The following is a 24,885-nucleotide window of genomic DNA, read 5'->3' as shown; positions in this document are numbered from 1 at the left end:
ATAGCTTGGCTCCACTACAACTGTGTTCACAGAGGAAGTACAGTATCTTACCTGTAATCTACGGTTTGCAACATGAGGATGTTTAAATGACAAAAACTCAGCACAGGAATCACCATCCCTACTGTCGATGAACTCGAGGACCTGACAAACCAACAAGCAAATATTAATAGATTAGCATAGGCGCCTAAGTACAGGAACTGTCCACAACTCATCCAACATGTAAATAGATTTGGATGTGAACGTAGGAAGTACAGTAAGTAAATTTGCAGGTGACACCAAAATTGGAGGTATAGTGAACAACGAAAGTTACCTCAGAGTACAACGGAATCTTGACCAGATGGACCAATGTGCCGAGAAGTGGCAGATGGAGTTCATTTAGATAAATGTGAGATGCTTTTCATTTTGGAAAAACAAATCAGGCAGGATTTATACACTTCGTGGTAAGGCTCTGGGAAGTGTTGCTGAACAAAGAGACCTTGGAGTGCAGGTTCATAGCTCCTTGAAAGTGGAGTCGCACGTAGATAGGATAGTGAAGGTGCTTGGTATGCTTTCCTTTAATGGTCAGAGCATTGAGTATAGAAGTTGGGAAGTCATGTTGCAGCTATACAGGACATTGGTTAAGCCACTTTTGGAATATTGTGTACAATTCTGGTCTCCCTACTACAAGAACGATGTTGTGAAACTTGAAAGGGTTCAGAAAAGATTTACAAGAATTTTGCCAGGGTTGGAGGTTTTGAACTATAGGGAGAGGCTGAACAGGCTGGGACTGTTTTCCCTGGACCATTGGAGGCCTTTTAGAGGTTAATAAAATCATGAGGGGCATGGATAGGGTAAATAGACAAGGTCTTTTCCCTGGGGTGGGGGAGTCCAGAACTAGAGGGCATAGGTTTAGGGTGAGATGGGAAAAAAATTAAAAGGGATGTAACGGGCAACTTTTTCACACAAAGGATGGTGAATGAATGAACAAAGAACAAAAAAAATTACAGCAGAGAAACAGGCCCTTCGGTCCTCCAAGCCTGCATTGATCCATTTCCCCTACCTAAACTTGCTGCCTATTTCCTAAAGATCTGTATCCTTATGCTCCCTGCCCATTCATGTACCTGTCTGGATACATTTTAAATGACGCTATTGTTCCTGCCTCTGCCACCTCCGCTGGCAACACGATCCAGGCACCCACTACCCTCTGTGTGAAGAACTTTCCACGCATATCTCCCTTAAACTATTCCCCTCTCACTTTGAACTCACCACCCGTAGTAATTGGGTCCCCACTCAGGAGAAAAAGCTTTTTGCTATCGATCCTGTTTCGACCTCTTGTGATTTTGTAGCCCTCAATCAGGTCCCCCCACAACTTCCATTTTTCTAATGAAAATAATCCTAATCTACTCAACCTCTCTTCATAGCTAGCACCCTCCATACCAGGCAACATCCTGGTGAACCTCCTCTGCATCCTCTCCAAAGCATCCACATCCTTTTGGTAACGTAGGACTGTACACAGTATTCCAAACGTGACCGAACCAAAGTCCTATACAACTGTAACATGACCTGCCAACTCTTGTACTCAATACCCCGTCCGATGAAGGAAAGCATGCCGTATGCCTTCTTGATCACTCTACTGACCTGCGTTGCCACCTACAGGGAACAATGGACCTGAACACCTAGATCTCTGTTTGTCAATTTTTTTGTACCTGCCAGTTCTGGTATGTAAATATAGTTTTCAACCTCTGTTTGTCAGTTTCTGCTAGAGTCATTCGCCAGGACTTTTCCATTTACTGTATAGTTCGCTCTTGAATTTGATCTTCCAAAATGCATCACCTCACATTTGCCCAGATTGAACTCCATCTGCCATTTCTCCGCCCAACTCTCCAATCTATCGATATTCTGCTGTATTCGCTGACAGTCCCCTTCACTATCTGCTACTCCACCAAAATCTTAGTGTCATCTGCAAACTTGCTAATCAGACCACCTATACCTTCCACCAGATCATTTGTTTATATCACAAACAACAGGGGTCCCAGTACAGATCCCTGTGGAACATCACTGGTCACAGGTCTCCATTTTGAGAAGCTCCCTTCCACTACTCCTCTCTGTCTCCTGTTGCCCAGACAGTTCTCTATCCATCTAGCTAGTATACCCTGGACCCCATGTGACTTCAGCTTCTCCATCAGCCAACCATGGGGAACCTTATCAAACAGCTTACTGAGTCCATGTTTATGACATCAACAGCCCTCCTTCATCAATCAACTATGTCACCTCCTCAAAGAATTCTATTAGGTTTGTAAGACATGACCTTCCCTGCACAAAACTATACTGCCCGTTTTCTTCCAAATGGGAACAGATCCTATCCCTCAGAATCTTCTCCAACAGCATCCCTCCCACTGACGTCAGGCTCACCAGTCTATAATTACCTGGATTATCCCTGCTACCCTTCTTAAACAAGGGGACAACATTAGCAATTCTCCAGTCCTCCCAAGACCTCACCAATGTTCAAGGATGTTGCAAAGATGTCTGTTAAGGCCCCAGCTATTTCCTTTCTTGCTTCCCTCAGTAACCTGGGGTAGATCCCATCCAGACCTGGAGACTTGTCTACCTTAATGCCTTTTAGAATACCCAACACTTCGTCGTTCCTCATACCGACTTGACCTAGAGTAATCAAAGATCTACCTCTAACCTCAGCAACCGAGTAGAGTGAGCTTCCAGTAGAAGTGAAGGAGGCTGATACAATTACAGCATTTAACAGGCATCTGGATGGGTAAATGAAAAAGAAGGGTTTAGAGGGATATGGGCCATGCACTGGTAAATGGGACTAGATTAATTTAGGATATCTGGTTGGCACGGACAAGTTGGACCATAAGATCTATTTCCATGCTGTACATCTCTATAACTATCAGTACGTGCATACAAGGTCTCTGCATCAGTTTTCACAGTGGAAGACACCAACAGCATACTAGAACTTCAAGACAGTCAGGGGCAGAGGAATGCAGTGACCATCACTAAGGAGAAGTTGCTGAAGGTGCGCGAGCTGAAAGGTCTGAAGGTGGATAAATTACCCAGTCCCAATGAACTACACCCCAGAATTCTGAAGGACATAGCTGAGGAGATTGTGGAGGTATTGGTGGTGATCTTTCAGGAATCACTGAAGACAGGGACGGTGCCAGAGGACTGGAAAATGGCTAATGTAACATCCCTGTTTAAGAAGGGAGGGAGGCAGAAGACAGGAAGCTATTGACTGGTGAGCCTGACCTCAATCATTGGGAAGATTTTAGAGTCCATTAGTAAGAACGAGACTGTGATGTACTTGCAGCTGATAAGTGGAAGGACAGGTAGTGTTGGGGAAGCAGAAAGGCTGCATAAGGACTTGGACAGGCTAAGAGAGTAAGCAAAGAAATGCTAGATGGAATACAATGTGAGAAAGTGTGAGGTTATGCACTTTGGTAGGAAGATTAGAGGTGTAGATCATATTCTAAATGGGAAAGGCTTTGGAAATCTTAAGTTCAAAGGGACTTAGGGGTCCTAGTTCAAGATTATCTTAACGTTAACATGCAGGTTCAATTGGAAGTTAGGAAGGCAAATAAAATGCTAACACTCATTGCAAGAGAGATAGAATACAAGAACAGAGATGTACTGTTGAAGCTACTTAAGGCTCTGGTCACACTGAATTTGAAATACAGAGGAACCTTGATTATCCAGCATTCGATTATCTGAATACTGGATTATCCGGCAAGATCACAAGGTCCCGATGCTTGGCTAAACTGTGTTATCTGGCATTCGATTATCTGGAATTTGATTAACCGAACAAAATACTCCCCACCTGTGGCCTTCGGATAATCGAGGTCCCTCTGTAATATGAGAAGGTTCAGAGGAGGTTCACAAGAATGATCCCGGGGATGAAACCCGTGTCATAAGAGGAATAGTTGAAGACTCTGGGTACGTACTCAGTGGAGTTTAGAAGGATGCGGGGGGGGAGGGGGCGGATTCTCATCAAAACTTATAGAATAGGGAGAAACCTGGACAGAGTGGACGTGGAGAAGATGTTTGCTCTAGCAGAACAAAGTAGGATAGGAGGGCACATCCTCAGAGCGAAGGGATGACACTTTAGAACTAAGATGAGGCGAAATCACTTCAGCTGCAGAGTGATTAATCTGTGGAACTCATGGTTGTAGAAGGCTGTGGAGGCCAAAGCATTGTATTTTTTTAGAGATGGATAGGCCCTTGATTAGTAAGGGGATCAAAGTTACGGGGAGAAAGCAGGAGAATGGGTTTGAGAAACACACCAGTCATGATTAAATGTGGAGCAGATTAGATGGGCTGAATAGTCTAATTCTGATCCTATATCTTATGGTCTTTTGGAGCATAAACTATTAATGGAACTAGTTCAAATGCTAGCTAACAGTACTTGTATCAACTCGTAATTTTCCAAAATATAAAGAGGCTGTATTGCTCAGTGACGTCAAATTTCAAATCTTTATATTTAGTGGCATCTCTCTTTGCCATGGTAGAATTACCTGCTGTAAATACTGATTCAGCGTGATGTGTGCCATATCTGGTAGTGCTGAGTGCGATGGTTAATGTTCAGACAGCTCCAAGGGAAAGTAGCCTGAGATTATCTGAGGAGGTGTAGGGAACAAGAACATAATGAAAACAGACTGCAGTTACAATTCTGGGAGTGTTGCATTTCTTTAACTGATACAGCATTTGTTAAATTTATAGAATTAAGGAATGCTTCATATTTTTATAAACAATGGAAAATATTTGTACCATTTATCATATAGAGATCACTTCAAAGCCACTGATGTGATAATGAGTGTGGCGGTTTGAATCTCAGTGTAACCATGGGAAGACCATTGATATCACGGGTGAAAGCATTGAGCATATTTGTATATGTTTATCTTATACAAATGTGCATATATCTTACTCTGTCTTATTCAGAGTAACATTAATCAGGACACTGACAAGAGAGGTTCTGGTGTACACTTATATGGGGAAGTAACTTATCCAATAGACCAGCAAGGCACTCAAAGTTTATGGATGCTGTCAAAAGAGACATGAAATCCTTCAGTCAATCAATCAAAAGGAGGAAACTCGAGCTAATGATCGATGTGAAGGGTGATGTCAGCTGTGGGCAGGAAATGGGCACCATGACAACAAATGGTTTCAGAAACTCCGACACAGACATCAGCTCAGCAGACAAGTCATCAAAGGAGATCACCTGCACAACCCGACAAGGGATAACTCAAGTGTGACACTTTTGAGATCTTGACTTTCCAGCAACGCTTTGTTCATCCATCAGAAGTATATCCATCAGTCTGTGATCACATCAGCCCTCAACGCTTTGAGGCTGCATTCCCATCATCTCTCACAGATGGAAAGATATAAATAAGCAGAGTACCATTAGAGTGGTAGAAAAAAATGCATTAATATTATATTCTGTCCTCCTACCATTCCTCCTCACTTCATGTATTATGCTGCTATAAGTTAGATATCTTTTTCCTGTTGCAGTACTTCACTGGGTGGGTTTTCAATTACACTGCGAATGCCAGAATGTATACCTCTCAAGTGTTCATTTCCTATCAAAAATAAACAAAAAAACACAGTACAATTGGGAATGCAGCAAGTTTTCCCACTGATTGAGCACATTCCATCACTGATCCAGTCTTGATTCTGCAGAGGGCTGAAGAACAGAGATAACATTGTGGGCTTTGCCCTGTCCAGCAGTAATATCTGATGGTTTCAGAAATTCAAACAGAAGGTCAGATTCAGGGCATCAGAGATGAGGACACACTCCACTTGCAATCTACTCGGTTGGCCCAGTGTAGATCAGATACAATTATCAAGCCAAGGGGCAATATAATGAATGATTGGGATGTATAGACATTGTACTAATTGTAACCCTATAAAACAGCCTAGAATCTGCTTCTTCTTCTAAGCTCAGCACATGCACGGAGCCAAGTCTGAAAGTGCATACAGTCAACAATTCCATTATGCCTGTACCATTATAATCGTATTCATACAGAATATTCATAAATCATCATATAGAATCATTAAATCCATGCGCTCCACGATTTCTACCTTGGCAAACATGAATGCTCTAAGTACCAGCACTATTTCCTTTTCAATCCAATTGCAGGGCTACAGATCTTGAATGACCACACATCCCACATCCAGGAAACAAAAATCTTTTCACTTTTGATTCTTTAGTTTCTTTCAATCCTACCAACAGTTACCATTCTGTTCTGCCTTCAACTATATCATGGTTTAATTCACTTTGTATATTGAATAAGTCAAGACATACCGCACAGAAACAGGCCATTCAGCCAACCAATTACACTTCAGTTGGACCTCCCGCCATCTTCTTTCACCTAAATCTACCGTCATAATCCTCTATTCCTTTCTCCCTCATTTGCCTCTTAAATGAACCTATACCAATCTCTTTACCCATTCTTTATGGGAACGACTTCTAAGTCCTCACCATTCTTTTTGTAAAGAAATTTCCCCAAATTCCCAGTTTGACTTCTCGGACTTCTTTTTATTTGATGGCCTCGAGTTTTCCACAAGAGAAAACATTCTCTCTGTATCCATTCTTCCATAACTTTGAAGTGGTCTATTAGGTCTCCTCTCAGCAGGAGGTCAGTGTTGTAGTGTTTAGTGTCCCTGCCTCTGAGGTAGGAGCTCCAGATTCAAGCCCCCACTCTAGGATTTGACAGTCAAAGAAGGTGCTTTCATATCATCACCGAACAGATTGATTATCCACTTATAAATTCTTCCAACACACCAATGGGCTGGTGATAAAAGAGTGAGTGTTTTTTGGTCAGCCACACTATGGTTCCCAGCCCACGATAAAAAGGAAGGTTAGCAGCAGAAAGGGCGTACTGTTGCTAAGTCCAAAAATTGGACAGAAGATTATCAGAAAGAGTTGAGGCAACAATGCTGAGATAAAAAGGCCATCTCTCAGTCCTTTGCTTAGGTCAGAAATTACACAACACCAAGTTGTAGTCCACCAGGAAGTCACAAGCATTCCTGCTCTTTTGTCCGATGAAGTGACTTGTCCAGCACAGGCGCCTCCATTCTTTTTTTTAAAAATCAAGGTAAAAGAAACCTAACTCAATCCTTTCCTGATATGTAAACCCACACAGCCCTAGCATCATCTGAGTCAATCTTACCTGTATCTTGTTCAAGATCTTTACACCTTATGATTACCAGAACTTCACACAGTATTTCAATGCAGGTTTAACATGAAACTTCTCTACTTTTCAATTCTGTCTCTCAAAAATATTAAAAAGGGCAAACCAGGTATAAGAATTTACTGTCATTATAACCCTCTGCATAACTTTTAGTAATTGATGTATTTGGACACTCAGATCTCTGTTCCTCAACCACATTTCTCCTTAAACCTTCAAATAATTTATTATCTTTCTCCCAAAATGCAATACCTCACGAGTATTCATATTGAACTTTATTTGCCAATTATTTGCCTTTTTGCCAATTTATTGATGCCCTGCTGTAACTCTCCTCAGCATAGATATCTATCCTCTGCATTCTGGTGTCATCTGCATATTTAGAAATTGTGCTTTTAATTCTAATGCCCAAATCATTAGTTTAAATTGTGAACAGCAGAAGCTCCAGAACTGAACATCGTGACTCCACTTATATACTGTGGAACCAAAGATCTATGCTGAAACTTTCAATTGGTCCAACAGTATCAGCAGTTTCTCTTTGAATTGAGTCCAGATTTCCATGCATCTTCATGTCCTCACCCCCCCCCTATTCTCTGCTCCTTCCCAGCCCAATTCCCTCTCTGTCCCACTGTCCTCTCCCTTTGCTGCCCTGTTCTCCCGCATTTGAGCCAGTTCTTCACCCCATTTTGATCTCCCCTCCCTCTCCCATTCTCATCTCACTTCACTATCCTATTCTGTGCCCCATTCTCTCAGCATTGTTACTGTCCTGAAGCAGGCCAGTCAGTCCAACGTGCCTGTATCTGTTCAGTTTCCCAGTTCTAAACTGCTGTCTTTTCCCTTCATTACACACTGTTTCAATCCAAATACCCATTCAATGCCCTCTTAAATGCCTCAATTGAATCTGCCTCCAGCACATTTCCGGGCACTGCATTCCAAACTCTAACTACTGCCCATGCTTAGCCCCCTTCCTTAACCCATCTCCCTTTCTGCCTCGTTTCTCTCTCTCCTCTCCACCTCAGCGAGTTAGATGACAGGCAAGGTATCAAGGACTGGGAGCAGGGCAGAGCAAGAATTCTTGACAAAATGGCAGCTTGGTAGCATCCAACATTAGGGACATCTGTGAAAACCAGCTAGTTCAATTCCAAAGCATTGAAATGTTAAGATTTTGTGCAAGAGAACAAAGCTTTAGGTTGAAGCTGGTAGAAAATTCTAAAAAACTGCTTCACTTTAAGATGACAAGGAAGTTGAGAAATATATATCAAAACTTAAGTAATCTGAAAATAAAAATGTCTTTTAATTACAGAGGAACGTCGATTATCTGGAATTTGATTATCCAAAAATCGGATTATCTGGCAAGATCGCAAGCCGGAATTCGATTAACCGAATGTAATACTCCCCACCAGTGTCCTTTGGATAATCAAGGTTCCTCTGTATATCGTAATGACTCTTTGTCTGAGTCAACGAGATCCCATTGCTTGGACTAGAGCATAAAACCTAGGTTCATATGTCAGCGGAGATGCTCATCTCAAAAAGGGTCCAGAGACAAGACTGAGAACATTGTCAAAGGCATTGGCTGAGGACTGAGGAAAGATCAGAGGAACAGCAGGAAAACAAAATTAATGACAGATGACTCTAGTTAAGAAAGCACAATTTTGATGGAGTTATACTGGAGCTTGCACGAGTTGGTTGGAGTAGTTGGTTTGCAGGCAAAGGGAGCTCTGGCAAGTGGGAGGCCTGTAAAAGTGAGATAGCTAGAGTTCAAGGTCTATATGTTCCTGTGAGGGTGAAGAGTGAGGATGGCAGGAATAGGGAACCCTGAATATTGAGATATTGAGGCTGTGACCAGAAAAAAGGAGGGGGCATGGCTCAGGTACAGGCAGCTGGGATCAAGGGAATCCCTGGAGGTATAAGGGAATACAGGATTGACTGAAGGAGGAAATCAGGAGGGTGAAATAGCCTTGGCTGAGAAGGTTAGCGTGAATCCAAAGAGGTACTTTAAGTATATTAAAGGAAAAAGAATAACTAGAGAGAGAGAATAGGGCCCCTCAAGGACTAAGTGAACATGTATGCATAGAACCACAGGGGATGGGCAAGGTTCTCAATGAATATTTCGCCACTGTGTTTACCATGGAGAAAGATATGAACACTTGGGCACTTGGGGATGTTAATGGTGATATCTTGGGGACAGTCCATACCAAATTAGAGGTGGTGTTGGATGTATCCGAATGTATGAAGGTGGATAAATCTCCTAGTCCTGAACAGACATATCCAAGAACACTGCAAGAGGCTAGGTAAGAAATTGCAGGGACCCTGGCTGATATTTATGCATCACCCTTAGCCATGGATGAGGTGCCGGAAGACTGGGAGGGTGGCGAATGTTGTGCCCTTATTCAAGAAGGGCTGCAAAGAAAAGCCTGGAAACTGTAGACCAGTAAGCTTAACATCTGTGGTGGGTGAGTTACTTAATAAGATTGTGAGGGATAAGATATACATGCATTTGGAAAGACAGGGTTTGACTAGTAGTCAGCATGGCTTTGTGCATGGGAGATCATGCCTCACTAATTCGTTAGAGGTCTTTGATGAAGTGACCAGGAAGGTAGACATAATCTATGTGGAGCTGAAAATGTGTTGCTGGAAAAGCGCAGCAGGTCAGGCAGCATCCAGGGAACAGGAGAATCGACGTTTCGGGCATAAGCCCTTCTTCAGGAATGAAGGAAAGGTATATACTGCAGGGCAAGATTATAGCTGGGGGAAAGGCAATTATGATGCGATTAGGCAAGATTTAGGATGCATAGGATGGGGAAGGAAACTGCAGGGGATGGGCACAATTCAAATGCTGAGCTTATTCGAGGAACAGCTACTGCGTGTCCTTGATAAGTATGTACCTGTCAGGCAGGGAGGAAGTGACTGAATGAGGGAGCCATGGTTTACTAACTAAGTTGAATCTCTTGTCAAGAGGAAGAAGGTGGCTTATGTTAGGATGAGATGTGAAGGCTCAGTTAGGGCACTTGAGAGTTACAAGTTAGCCAGGAAAGATCTAAAGAGAGGGCTAAGAACAGCCAGCAGGGGACATGAGAAATCATTGGTGGATAGGATCAAGGAAAACCCAATGGCTTGCTCTCCGGATATCAGGAATAAAAGAATGACAAGAGGAAGGTTAGGACCAATCGAAGACAGGAGTGGGATGGTGTGTGTGGAGTCAGAGGAGTAGGGGAAGTCCTAAATGAATATTTTTCGTCAGTATTCACACATGGAAAAATACAATGTGGTCAAGGAGAATACTGAGAAACAGGCTACTAGACGAGACAGGACTGAGGTTCACAAGGAGGAGGTGATAGTCAACATGGTTTTGTGAAGGGTAGGTTGTGCTTCACAAACCTTATCGAGTTCTTTGAGAAGGAGATCAAACAGGTGGATGAGGGTAAAGTGGTTGATGTGGTGTATATGGATTTCAGTAAGGTGTTTGATAAGGTTCCCCATGGTAGGCTATTGCACAAAATACAGAGGCATGGGATTGAGGGTGATTTAGCAGTTTGGATCAGAAATTGGCTCACTGAAAGAAGACAGAGGGTGGTGGTGGTTGATAGGAAATATTCATCCTGGAGTTAATTTACTAGTGGGGTACTACAAGGATCTGTTTTGGGGTCACTGCTGGTTGTTATTTTTATAAATGACCTAGCTGAGGACGTAAAAAAATGGGTTAGTAAATTTGCAGATGACACTAAGGTCGGTATCATTGTGGATATTACTGAAGGATGTTGCAGGTTACAGAGGGTCATAGATAAGCTGCAGAGCTAGATTGAGAGGTAGCAAATGGAGTTTAATGTGGAAAAGTGTGAGATGATTCACTTTGGAAGGAGCAACAGGAATGGTAAGATATTTGGTAGTGTAGATGAGCAGAGAGATCTCAATGTCCATGTACATAGATACCTGAAAATTGCCACCCAGGTTGATAGGGTTGTTAAGAAGGAATATGGCGTGTTAGCTTTTATTGATAGAGGGATCGAGTTTCAGAGCCACGAGGTCATGTTGCAGCTATACAAAACTCTGGTGCAGCCGCACTTGGGAGTATTGAGTATAGTTCTGGTCACCGCATTATAGGAAGACTGTAGAAGCTTTGGAAAGAGCTCAGAGGCAATTTATTAGGATGTTGCCTGGTAGGGAGGGAAGGTCATATGAGGAAAGACTGAGGGAATTGAGGCTGTTTTCATTAGACAGAAGGTTGAGAGGTGAGTTGAGATGTATAAGATAATCAGAGGATAAAATAGGGTGGACAGTGAGAGCCTTTTTCCTTGAATTGTGATGGCTAGCATGAGGGGACATAGCTTTAAATTGAGGGATGATAAATATAGGACAGATACCAGGGTAGTTTCTTTACTCACAGAGTAGTCGGGGCATGGAACACACTACCTGCAACAGTAGTAGACTCACCAACTTTAAGGGTATTTAACTGGTCATTGGATAAACATGTGGATGAAAATGGAATAGCGTAGGTTAGATAGGCTTCAGATTGGTTCCAAAGGTTGGCACAACATCAAGGGCCGACGGGTGTATACTGCACTGTAATGTTCTATGCTCTCTGAAAATAGCATCACCAGGTAGACAGGGCAGTGAAGGCGGCTTTTGGCACACTGGCCTTCATCAGTCAGGGAATTGAGTATAGAAGTTGGGAAGTTATGTTACAGTCATACAGAATGTTGGTGAGGCTGCATTTGCTGAGTATTGTGCTCAGTTTTGGTCACCTTGGATGTTATTAAACTGGAAAGATTGCAGAAGACATTTACAAGGATGTTGCCAGAACTCAATGGTATGAGTTATAGGGACAGGTTGGACAAGCTAAGACCTTTTTTCCTGTCTTAGAAGTGTGAGGGGAGTGTATAGAGGTGTATAAGATCATGAGAAGCATGGATAAGGTGAATGCACTCAGTCTTTTCCCCAGGGTTGGGGATTCGAGGACTAGAGGGCATCAGTTAGAGGGGAATAAATAAAAAAGGGAACCTGAAGGTGGTATGCATATGGAATGAGCTGCCAGCAGAAGTGGTTGAGGCAGGTACATTAACAACATTTAAAAGGCATTTGGACAAATACATGGATAGGAAAGGATTTGAAGGAAATGGGACCAAGTGCAGTGAATTGGGGTTAACATGGATGGACATTTTGAGTGGTATGGACCAGTCTGGGCAAAAGGCCTGTCTCCGTGCTGTAGGACTCTCTGACTCTACGATAATGGGTCATATGACTTTTACTTCTCTGACATTTTGATGATTCAATAAATGACTACTTCAACATATTTCCATTTTCTTTTTTCAAATTGTACTGAGTAGCTGCATCACCATGCACTATCAAACATAGTCAGAAACATAACATGGAACTACTCCGGGCAAACTGAAAATTTGATTTTATTCAACATTGCTTTGGAAATGATCAAAGTTCTCAGTCACAATATGATAACATTTCATGTTCGGTGTGTGTAATCCTTTTTGAGTTCAGTGCTGTCCTGCATTGTAAGCATAGCTCTTTCATCAAACGGTTTCAAATAACTCGGTGAAAATACAAAGATGAGCACGAGCTTCATGCCTGCTACTGCATCAAGGGTCGATGCTTAACAGCTATGATTAAAAACCTACAGTTTGCTTCGGAATACCTTCGATTCAATTTAAGATAATAAACAAGTAACCATTTGGCCTACATTGTACTTTCGTAAAAATAGAAGACTATAGATTTCCAACTCTTAGACAATATTATTTTCAGCTTATCGACTTAGTTGGCAATCTGTTATGAGAGTCAAGATAAGGATTAAAATTTCTCAATGCATGCAAATGTGGTTAAAGTGCATGAGAAAGTTTCTATATACAAATTACCGAGGGAAGTGAGAGAGGAAACAGCTGGGGCTTTAACAGATATCTTTGCAGCATCCTTGAACACGGGTGAGGTCCCGGAGGGCTGGAGAATGGCTAATGTTGTCCCCTTGTTTAAGAAGGGTAGCAGGGATAATCCAGGTAATTATAGACCACTGAGCCTGACGTCAGTGGTAGAGAAGATACTGAGGGCTAGGATCTATTCCCATTTGGAGGAAATGGGATAGGCAACATTGTTTTGTGCAGGGAACGTCATGTCTTACAAACCTAATAGAATTCTTTGAGGAGGTGACAAAGTTGATTGATGAAGGAATGGCTGTAGATGTCATATACATAGACTCAGTAAGGTGTTAGATAAGGTTCCCCATGGTAGGCCAATGGAGAAAGTGAAGTCACATGGGGTCCGGGGTGTACGAGCTAGATGGAAAGAGAACTGGCTGGGCAACAGGAGACAGAGAGGAGTAGTGAAAGGGAGTTTCTCAAAATGGAGACCTGTGCCCAGTGGTGTTCCACAGGGAAACATGCTGGGAACCCTTGTTGTTTGTAGTATATATAAATGATTTGGAGAAAGGTATAGGTGGTCTGATCACCAATCTTAGTGTCATCTGTAAACTTGCTAGAGTAACAGATAATGAAGGGGACTATCAAGGAATGCAGCAGAATACAGACAGATTGGAGAGTTGGGCAGAGAAATGGCAGATGGAGTTCAATCCAGGCAAATGTGAGGTGATGCATTTTGGAAGATCCAATTCAAGAGCGAACTATGCAGTAAATAGAAAAGCCCTGGGGAAAATTGATGTGCAGAAAGATCTGGTTGCTCAGATCCATTGTAGCCTGAAGGTGGCAACGCAGATCATTAAAGTGGTCAAGGAGGCACATGGCATGCTTTCCTTCATCAGACAGAGTATTGAGTACAAGAGTTGGCAGGTCATGTGACAGTTGAATAAGACTTTGGTTGGGCCACATTTGGAATACTGCGTACAGTTCTGGTCACCACATTACCAAAAGGATGTGGATGCTTTGGAGAGAGTGCAGAGGAGGTTCACCAGGATGTGGCCTGATAAGGAGGGTGCTAGTTATGAAGAGAGGTTGAGTAGATTAGGATTATTTTCATTAGAAAAACGGAGGTTGATGGGGGACTGACTGAGGTCTACATAATCATGAGAGGTACAGACAGCGTAGATAGCAAGAAGCTTCCCCACCCCCCCCCCCCCCCCCCCCCCCCAAGAGTGGGGGACTCAATTACTAGGGATCACAAGTTCAAGGTGAGAAGGGAAATGTTTAAGGGAGATATATGTGGAAAGTTCGTTACACAGAGAGTAGTGGGTGCCTGGAAAGCATTGCCAGCGGAGGTGGCAGAGGCAGGCATGACAGCATCATTTGAGATGCATCTAGACAGATATATGAGTGGGCAGGGAGCAAAGGGATACAGACCATTAGAACATGGACGACAGGTTTAGATAGAGAATCTAGATTGGCGCAGGCTTGTAGGGCTGAAGGGCCTGTTCCTGTGTTGGAATTTTCTTTGTTCTTTGAGAATTATTTTACCATGGTATTCCAACAATAAACCAGAGTTTAGTGAAGCACCTTACAATCATAAGAAACCAGTACCCACATAAACCAACACAAACAACAAACATCATGTCCAAGTCACAATGAAGATAGCGACTATTATTAGCAAACAAGTTATTTTTTTAATTCTTTTTTGATATCACTATTTGCCCTTGACAAAATGGTGATGAGCCATAACAAAATGACCCAAGACAATTGCCAATGCACTCTAAAGAAGATGACACAAAGCCACATTAGTGAGCTCAGATTTGGGAGTCAACATGTTCAAGAGCTTTGGAGAGGAAAGGGAGGTTGGAAGAGATACGGTAATTTCCAAGGATAATCAAGTAAAGGATTGTAATTTTGAGGAGAGTGATGCTGACACATTTAAAAGAGAGAGAAACAATACCTGGAGAGAAAGAACTAATAACTCTATTGGCTAACACATGGGGAGAAAGGGAATTAGTGAGAATAGGGTTTACAGCACAGGAGCTGGGCGGAAGTGAGGACTGCAGCTGCTGGAGATCAGAGTCGAGAGTGTGGTGCTGGAAAAGCACAGTAGGTCAGGCAGCATCCGAGGAATAAAGGGTCGATGTTTTGGGCAAAAGCCCTGCATCAGGAATTACGCTGAGAGCTGAGGGGGTGGTGGGATAAATGGGAGGGGGGATAGGGCTGGAGGGAAGGTAGTTGAGATGGAGGTGGGGGCAATGGCGATGGGTCGGAGAGGAGTGTGGAGCAGATAGGTGGGAAGGAAGACAGACAGATAGGACAGGTCATGAGGGCCGTGCCAAATTGTAAGGTTTTAAAAGAGTGATGGAAAAGGATAGACCAGATCTAAAAGTTGAAGTTCTAAATTGGAGAAAGGCCAATTTTGACGTTATTAGGCAAGAACTTTTGAAAGCAGATTGGAGGCAGATGTTCGTAGGTAAAGGGACGGCTGGAAAATGGGAAGCCTTCAGAAATGAGAATCCGGAGAAGGTATATTCCTGTCAGGGTGAAAGGGAAGGCTGGTAGATATAGGGAATATTGGATGACTAAAGAAATTGAGGGCTTGGTTAAGAAAAAGAAGGCAGCATATGTCAGGTATAGACAGGATAGATCGAGTGAATCCTTAGAAGGGTATAAAGGAAGTAGGAGTATACTTAAGAGGGAAATTAGGAGGGCAAAATGGGGACATGAGATAGCTTTGGCAAATAGAATTAAGGAGAATCCAAAGGGTTTTTACAAATATATTAAGGACAAAAGGGTAACTAGGGAGAGAATAGGGCCCCTCAAAGATCAGCAAGGCAGACTTTGTGTGGAGCCACAGAAAATGGGGGAGATACTGAATGAATATTTTACATCAGTATTTACTGTGGAAAAGGATATGGAAGATATAGACTGTAGGGAAATAGATGGTGACATCTTGCAAAATGTCCAGATTACAGAAGAGGAAGTGCTGGATGTCTTGAAACGGTTAAAAGTGGATAAATCCCCAGGACCTGATCAGGTGTACCCGAGAAGTCTGTGGGAAGCTGGAGAAGTGATTGCTGGGCCTCTTGCTGAGATATTTGTATCATCGATAGTCACAGGTGAGGTGTCGGAAGACTGGAGTTTGGCCAACGTGGTGCCACTGTTTAAGAAGGGCGGTAAAGATAAGCCAGAAACTATAGACCAGTGAGCCTGACCTCGGTGGTGGGCAAGTTGTTGGAGGGAATCCTGAGGGACAGGATGTACATGTATTAGGAAAGGCAAGGACTGATTCGGGATAGTCAACATGGCTTTGTGCGTGGGAAATCATGTCTCACAAACTTGATTGAGTTTTTTGAAGAAGTAACAAAGAAGATTGATGAGGGCAGAGCAGTAGATGTGATCTATATGGATTTCAGTAAGGCTTACGACAAGGTTCCCCATGGGAGACTGGTTAGCAGGTTAGATCTCATGGAATACAAGGAGAACTAGCCATTTGGATACAGAACTGGCTCAAAGGTAGAAGACAGAGGGTGGTGGTGGAGGGTTGTTTTTCAGACTGGAGGCCTATGACCAGCGGAATGCCACAAGGATCGGTGCTGGGTCCACTGCTTTTTGTCATATACATAAATGATTGGGATGCAAGTATAGGAGGTACAGTTAGTAAGTTTGCAGATGACACCAAAATTGGAACTGTAGTGGACAGCGAAGAGGGTTACCTCAGATTACAACAGGATCTGGACCAGATGGGCAATAGGCTGAGAAGTGGTAGATGGAGTTTAATTCAGATAAATGCGAGGTGCTGCATTTTGGGAAAGCAAATCTTAGCAGGACTTATACACTTAATGGTAAGGTCCTAGGGAGTGTTGCTGAACAAAGAGACCTTGGAGTGCAGGTTCATAGCTCCTTGAAAGTGGAGTCGCAGGTAGATAGGCTAGTGAAGGTGACGTTTGGTGTGCTTTCCTTTATTGATCAGAGTATTGAGTACAGGAGTTGGGAGGTCATGTTGTGGCTGTACAGGACATTGGTTATGCCACTGTTGGAATATTGCATGCAATTCTGGTCTCCTTCCTATTGGGAAGATGTTGTGAAACTTGAAAGGGTTCTGAATCGATTGACAAGGATGTTGCCAGGGTTGGAGGATCTGAGCTAAGGGAGAGGCTGAACAGGCTGGGGCTGTTTTCCCTGGAGCGTCGGAGGCTGAGGGGTGACCTTATAGAGATTTACAAAATTATGAGGGGCACGGATAGGCAAAGTCTTTTCCCTGGGGTCGGGGAGTCCAGAACTAGAGGGCATAGGTTTAGGGTGAGAGGGGAAAGATATAAAAGAGACCTCAGGGGCAGCTTTTTCACGTAGAGGGTGGTTCGTGTATGAAATGAGCTGCCAGAGGAAGTGGTGGAGGCTGGTACAATTGCAACATTTAAAATGCATTTGGATGGGTATATGAATAGGAAGGATTTGGAGGGATATGGGCCGGGTGCTGGCAGGTGGGACTAGATTGGGTTGGGATATCTGGTCGGCATGGACGGGTTGGACCGAAGGGTCTGTTTCCATGCTGTACATCTCTATGACTCTAACTTGGATTAGGTGGGGGGAGGGGAAATGTGGAAACTGGTGAAATCCACACTGATGCCACGGCGTTAGAGGGTCCCGAGGTGGAAGATGAGGCGTTCTTCCTCCAGGCGACGGGAGGTTAGGGAGTGGCCATGGAGGAGGCTGAGGACCTGCATGTCCTTGGCAGAGTGGGAGAGTGAGGTGAAGTGTTTACCACGGGGTGGTGGGGTTGGTTGTTGCAGGGTCTTGGAGATATTCTCTGAAGCGCTGTGCAAGTAGGCGCCCTGTGTCCCCAGTGTAGAGGAGACTGCATCGGGAGGAACGGATCCAGTAAATGACATGTGTGGAAGTGCAGGTGAAACGTTGATGGATGTGGAAGGCTGCTCTGGGGCCTTGGACGAAGGTGAGGGGGGGAGGTGTGGGCGCAGGTTTTGCAATTTCTGCGGTGGCAGGGGAAGGTGTCCGGAAGGGAGGGTGGGTTGGTGGGGGGGCGTGGACCTGATGAAGGAGTTGCGGAGAGAACAGTCTTTTCAGAAATTAAATAAGTGGAGAGCACAGGAGCTGGGTCTCATAGACAAGGTGAGCTTAGAGAGGGCATGAGAGGAAATAACAAAGATCATAGAACTCCCTACAGTGTGGAAACATGCTCTTTGGCCCAACAATTCCACACGGACCTTCCAAAGAGTAACCTGCCCAGACTAATTCCCCTGCCCAATTACTCCACATTCACCCTTGACTAATACACCTAACACACACATCCCTAAACACTACGGGCAATTTAACATGGCCAATTCACCTGACCTGCACATCTTTGTACTGTGGGAGGAATTTGAAGCACCTGGAGGAAACCCACGCAGACACGGGGAGAATGTGCAAACTCCACACAGACAGTCACCTGAGACTGGGTCCCTGGTGCTGTGAGGCAGCTGTGCTAACCACTGAGGCATCCCAAAAAAAACTAGAGAACGATGCAAGTTCAGAATTAGGTAATGGGCACTTTAAATGAAGTTCAGTCAGTCGGCTGGGAATGAAGGGACAGGCAAAAGCAGGTGAAGCAATCTCGGTGCATAAGAAATCCATGAGCTCTTCGCATTTACTGTTGGAAGGGAATATGGCAGTGGAGCTTAAGTAGATGGCACGGAGTAAAGAAGCAAGGGGTCATCTACCAAACAGGACTACTTGTGTGCCAAACCGCATAAACAGCAAGTGATAGAGCTAAGTGATCCCACGACCAACAGGTCAGATCTGAGCTCTGCAGTCCTTCCACATCCAGTTATGAATGGTGGGGAAACAACTCACTGGAGGAAGCTGCACAAATATGCCCATCCTCAATGATGGAGGAGCCTAGCACATCAGGGCAAAAGATAAGGCTGATGCATTCGCAACAACCGTCAGTAAGAAGTGCCATGTCGATAATCATCTTGGGCTCCTCCAGTGGTCCCCAGCATCACAGATACCAGCCTCCGGCCGATTCGATTCACTCCATGTGATATCAAGAAACAGCTGGAGGCACTGGATACTGCAAAGGCAATGGGCCCTGATAACATTCCAGCAATAGTACTGAGGACCTGTGCTCCAGAACTTGCCACTCCCCTAGCCAAGCTCTTCCAGTACAGTTACAACACTGGCATCTACCCGACAATGTGGAAAATTGCCCAGGTATGTCATGCACATAAAATGCAGGACAAATCCAATGCGGCCAATTACTGCCCAGTCAGTCTACTCTCCATCATCAGTAGAGTGATGGAAGGAGTCATCAACAGTGCTACCAAGCAGCATCTTCTCAGCAATAACCTGCTCAGTGATTCCCAGATTGGGTTCCACCAGGGTCACTCAGCTCCTGATCTCATTGCAGCCTTGGTTCAAACATGGACAAAAGAGCTGAATTCTAGAGGGAAGGAGAGAGTGACAGCCCTTGACACCAAGGCAGCATTTGACTGAGTTTGACATCAAGCAGACCGGCCAAAACTGGCATCAATGGATATGAGGGGGCAAACACTCCGCTGGTTAGAGTCATACTAGGCACAAAGGAAGATGGTTGTGGTTGTGGAGGGTCAGTCATCTCTGCTGCAGGACATCTCTGCAGGAGTCCCTCAGGGTAGTGTCCAAGGCCCAACCATCTTCAGCTGCTTCCTCAATGACCTTCCCTCTGTCATAAGGTCAGAAGTGGGGATGTTCGCCAATGATTACACAATGTTCAGCACCATTCACAATTCCTCAGATACTGAAGCTCAAATGCAACAAGATCTGGACGATGTCCAGGCTAGAGCCGACAAGTGGCAAGTAACATTCACGCCACACAAATGCCAGACAATAAGAGACACTTGAACCACTGCCCCTTGACATTCAACGATATTACCATCACTGAATCCCCCACTGTCAACATCCTTGGATTACCATTGACCAGAAACTCAACTGGACTCACCATAAACACAGTGGCTACAAAAGCAGGTCAGAGATGAGGGAGACTGCAGCAAATAATTCACCTGACACCACAAAGTCTATCCACAATCCACAAGGCAGAGGAGTATGATGGAATACTCCCCACTTGCCTGGATGGATGCAGCTCCAACAACACAAGCAGCTTGACACCATCCAGGACAAAGCAACCCACTTGATTGGCACCACATCCACAAACATTCAATCCCTCCACCACCAGCACTCAGTAGCAGAAGTGTGTACCATCTACAAGGTGCCCTACAGAAATTCACCAAAGATCCTCAGACAGTAGCTTCCAAACTCACGACCACTTCCATCTAGAAGGATAAGGGCAGTAGGTACTTGGGAACACCACCACCTGCAAGTTCCCCTCCAAGCCACACACCACATGGACTTAGAGATATACTACCGTTCCTTCATAGTCGGTGGATCAAGATCCTGGAATTCCCTCTGTACCGGCATTGTGGGTCAACCCAAAGCAAGTGGACTGCAGTGATTCAAGAAGGCAGCTCACCATCACCTTCTCAAGAGCAGGTAGGGATGGGCTATCAATACTGGCCAGCCAACAACACCCACATCCCACAGATGAATAAAAAAAAACTTTGCATTTCAAAATGACAGTGGGTACCCCGACCAGTTGTGCACAATATTTTTTTTTCCAAGAGTGTCTGCTATGTGCTTCAGTTATTACTGGACATCTGCTAAACTCTGGAGTTCCTTCCTTTATTGTGCCTATTTCTTCAAAACAGCCCTTAAAAAATAAACTTTCCAAAAAAGCTGTTACCCACCTGCACCAATCCTTCGTTCATTAGTCAGACAGCTCCTGTGGAGGGATAAAACATCACACTGGTACAATAGTTTACCCATTGCAAATGATACAGTATTTCCTCAGGCTGTTCCAATACTGCACCCACCCTTCACCACCATCCCCATCTTTCCCTCTCATCAACTGCTTCAACATTGTTCCTCAAGGAACCGTAAACTGTGGGACAGGACAAACGACAGAAAAAAACCACAGTGACCAGGGGAGATCAGTTCCTGGTGTTTTGGACACCTAGTGGTGGGCGTTACTACCTTCAATCTGGAGAAAGGGGTCCTGTGTGGAAATGGGAGCTGGAACTCAGCTGAGTCCCTGACTGAGCCTGGCCTGAACTTCTGGTTAAAGAATCATAGAACAGGTCACATTACAGAAAGAGGCCATTCAGCCCAAAGCATTTTTGTTTTCCAAAATGATATAATCCTCTCGGGGCTGAATCGCCATCCTCCCGGCAACAGGAGCAGTTTCACCTTATCTCCAATGTCCAGACCATTCATGATTTTGAACATCTCTGCCAAACCACCGTCCAACTTTCCATTCTACAAGGAGAGCAGTCATGACTTCTCCAAACTATCCATGTTACACGTCTGTGCAACCAGGATGGTGACGGGAAAGGGGTGATCTGCTGAGCATGAAGAGCATGCATGCACAGAGACATTCAGTCGAGGCAGAAGAGAAAAGGACAGACAGCATTCCTGACAGGACATGTCCCAGGTTACGAGTCCATTAAGTACAGCATAGCCTTTATTCTGCACTCTCTCTGCAGCCTTCATGTTGTTCCTGGAGAATTGCACCCAAGTCTCTAGCTGAGGTCTAACCAGCATCTTCTCCGAGTTCACCATCACCTTCATGAACCCCATTAATAAGGTTTGTGAGAAGATTTGTAGCTTGGGTGCTCGTTGATGTGGTTCTGTTCTGTATGATCACTATAAATGCAGGAGGAAACATCACAGAAGCGCTTCACAGGATAAGCACTGAGGATATCACCTAAACCGGGGACGAAACGTCTGCAACACAAATTCCCATTTCCCAGCTCGGCGAACAGAACCACAACCCCATTAATAAATTTGAGGGCACCCACCCGCACTAATCCTTCTTTCATGTGTCAGACTGCACTCCCGTGGAGGTATAAAACATCAAACTGGCACACAGCTAACCCAATATCTTCGCAAATAATCCCAAACGATACCGTATTGCCCCGGTCTGTGCTGATACTGCACGGCCCCTCTCCCCACCGCCAAACCACCAACCTTCCCTCTCACCCACTGCTTCAACATTATTCCTCGGGAAATACTCTAGTTACTGCTCTCTCCGCCCATCTTCAACCCTTCATGACTTACAGCTGAAATCACAATTGACTTCCAGCGTTTTTTGATTTCAGGAGATTCCAACAGCTGCAGTGACTGCCCCAGCTATGCCTGCCTCTTCGTAGGATATGTGGAACAGTCCATCTTGCGCAGCTACACTGGCCCCACCCCCCACCTTTTCCTCTGCTACATCGATGACTGTATCGGCGCTGCCTCGTGCTCCCACGATGAGGTTGAACAGTTCATCCACTTTACCAACACCTTCCACCCCGACCTCAAATTCACCTGGACAGTCTCAGACTCCTCCCTCCCCTTCCTAGACCTTTCCATTTCTATCTCGGGCGACCGAATCAACACGGACATTTACTATAAACCGACCGACTCCCACAGCTACCTGGACTACACCTCCTCCTACCCTGCCCCCTGTAAAAACGCCATCCCATATTCCCAATTCCTTCGTCTCCGCCGCATCTGCTTCCAGAAGGACCAGTTCCAAAACCGTACAACCCAGATGGCCTCCTTCTTCAAGGACCGCAATTTCCCGCCAGATGTAGTCAACGATGCCCTCCACCGCATCTCTTCCACTTCTCGCTCCTCCAACCGCCACCAGGACAGAACCCCACTGGTCCTCACCTACCACCCCACCAACCTCCATGTACAATGTATCATCCGCCGTCATTTCCTCCACCTCCAAACGGACCCCCCCTCCCCTCCCCTGACAGCGTTCCGAAAAGACCACGCCTTCCGTGACTCCCTCGTCAGGTCCACAACCCCCACCAACCCAACATCCACTCCCGGCACCTTCCCCTGCAACCGCAAGAAATGCAAAACTTGCGCTCACACCTCCCCCCTTACTTCCCTCCAAGGCCCCAAAGGAAACTTCCATATCCGCCACAGATTCACCTGCACCTCCACACATATCATCTATTGCATCCTCTGCACCCGATGTGGCCTCCTCTATATTGGGGAGACAGGCCGCCTACTTGCAGAGCGTTTCAGAGAACACCTCTGGGACACCCGGACCAACCAACCCAACCACCCTGTAGCTCAACACTTCAACTCCCCCTCCCATTCCACCAAGGATATGCAGGTTTTTGGACTCCTCCATCGCCAGACCACAACAACACGACGGTTGGAGGAAGAACTCCTCATCTTCCGCCTAGGAACCCTCCAACCACAAGGGATGAACTCTGATTTCACCAGTTTCCTCATTTCCCCTCCCCCCACCTTGTCTCAGTCAAATCCATCGAACTCAGCACCGCCTTCCTCACCTGAGATCTTCTTCCTGACCTCTCCGCCCCCACCCCAGTCTGACCTATCACCCTCACCTTGACCCCTTTCCACCTATCACATTTCCGACGCCCCTCCCCCAAGTCCCTCCTCCCTACCTTTTATCTTAGCCTGCTGGACCAACTTTCCTCATTCCTGAAGAAGGGTTTATGCCCGAAACGTCGATTCTCCTGTTCCCTGGATGCTGCCTGACCTGCACCACTCTCTAATCTTCACTCTCCTGTAATACACATGTACATATAACACCCAGATGGTTTTTCGCTCCTGAAACTTTCCCTCCCTCCCTTTATTGGCCCTGATTTAAAGCCCCTTACCGTTCTGCTGGCAACAGGAGGGAGGGGAAGGTGATACCTTCCTCTCCAGCGCATAACCGGAAGTGGCCGTCTCCAGGGTGAAGGGTCACGGGAGGGTGAGAGGGGTCAGTTTCCGGTCTGTCGGCCCGTTGTCCCCCCCCTCCTTTGACTGTCCCGGTGTGAAGGCCGGAAGTGGCCGTCTCCAGGGTGAGGGGTTACGGGGGGGTGAGAGGTGTCAGTTTCCGGTCTATCCCCCCCCCTCCTCCTTTGACTGTCCCGGTGTGAAGGCCGGAAGTGGCCGTCTCCAGGGTGAGGGGTCACGGGGGGGTGAGAGGTGTCAGTTTCCGGTCTATCCCCCCCCGTCCTCCTTTGACTGTCCCGGTGTGAAGGCCCCGAGGCCAGAACCGGGCCCGGGTCCTGCAGGCGGAGAAGGGGGCACCTCCCGATCCCGATCCCGATCCCCTCCCCCGGCTGATGCAGCGGCCGGCGGCGGGGGCTCCGGCTCCTCCCTGCATCCCCGAGGAGGAGGAGGAGAGGCCGGCCGCCGATGTGAGTGAGCCCGGGGGACAGGCGAGGAAGCGGCAGCGGAGAGCCGAGGCCCAGCCCCAGCCCCAGGCCCAGGCCCAGGCCCAGGCGGGGAGCCGCTCCTCCTCCTCGCCCCCTCAGCCGCTGGGCGCCAAGCGGCGGTATCGGGGCTGCTCCAACCCGGCAGAGGGTGACGGAGAGGCCGAGGCCGCGGCTGACGAGCCCGGACCGGGAGCCGGAGCCGGAGCCGGAGCCGGAGGCGGAGCGGGCCCCGCGATGGCCGAGCAGCGGCCGCCGCACTCGCGCAAAGCCAACTCCTCGCCGGCGCTGCTCGGGCACCCCAACGGTGTGAGCAGGGCGGCGACCCCCGGGGGCAGGCCGGCCGCCTCCAGGAAACTGCTGATCAAGAACTTCCGAGGTGGGTGCGAGCCGCCGGCAACACGGTCCCCAGCTCATACCCCCCCCCCCGAGACACTCCCCCCCCCCCCCCCGAGACACTCCCCCCCCCCCCCCCCCCCGAGACTCCCTCCCCCCCCCCCCGAGACTCCCTCTCCCCCCCCCCCCGAGACTCCCTCTCCCCCCCCGAGACTCTCCCCCCCCCCCGAGACTCCCTCTCCCCCCCCCCCGAGA

At 46.2% G+C, this 24,885-nt stretch overlaps 2 protein-coding genes across 14 annotated transcripts in view; one reads left to right on the top strand and one right to left on the bottom strand.

Annotated features, from left to right (window-relative positions):
* Window positions 1–24,013, bottom strand: part of pcid2 (PCI domain containing 2) — a 68,854-nt gene extending 44,841 nt beyond the window's left edge. For 2 of the 10 annotated variants that reach the window (XM_043700278.2, XM_043700284.2), the window contains exons 1-4: window positions 23,752–24,013; window positions 20,812–20,846; window positions 4,503–4,604; window positions 52–141 (exon numbers count right to left, since the gene is read on the bottom strand). In XM_043700278.2, coding sequence (XP_043556213.1) covers window positions 52–141; window positions 4,503–4,538 — 126 coding nt within the window. In that variant the 5' untranslated portion in view covers window positions 4,539–4,604; window positions 20,812–20,846; window positions 23,752–24,013. Of the gene's footprint in view, window positions 1–51; window positions 142–4,502; window positions 4,605–5,206; window positions 5,343–5,436; window positions 5,560–20,811; window positions 20,847–23,535; window positions 23,658–23,751 lie in introns of those variants that run through there. The other 8 variants (XM_043700285.2, XM_087993126.1, XM_087993124.1 and 5 more) reach the window with 7 other exon arrangements.
* A 52-nt stretch (window positions 24,014–24,065) lies between these two features.
* LOC122554895 (cullin-4A-like) overlaps window positions 24,066–24,885 on the top strand; it is a 61,021-nt gene continuing 60,201 nt past the window's right edge. For 2 of the 4 annotated variants that reach the window (XM_087993119.1, XM_087993118.1), the window contains exon 1: window positions 24,066–24,673. In XM_087993119.1, coding sequence (XP_087849245.1) covers window positions 24,205–24,673 — 469 coding nt within the window. In that variant the 5' untranslated portion in view covers window positions 24,066–24,204. The remainder of the gene's footprint in view (window positions 24,674–24,885) is intronic. The other 2 variants (XM_043700271.2, XM_043700270.2) reach the window with 2 other exon arrangements.

This window comes from Chiloscyllium plagiosum, unplaced genomic scaffold, assembly GCF_037043375.1.
Source record: "Chiloscyllium plagiosum isolate Xiang-an unplaced genomic scaffold, Cpla_swu_hap1 HiC_scaffold_12, whole genome shotgun sequence".
Classification (NCBI taxonomy): domain Eukaryota; kingdom Metazoa; phylum Chordata; class Chondrichthyes; order Orectolobiformes; family Hemiscylliidae; genus Chiloscyllium; species Chiloscyllium plagiosum.
This window is presented reverse-complemented; position numbering and strand designations above follow the sequence as displayed.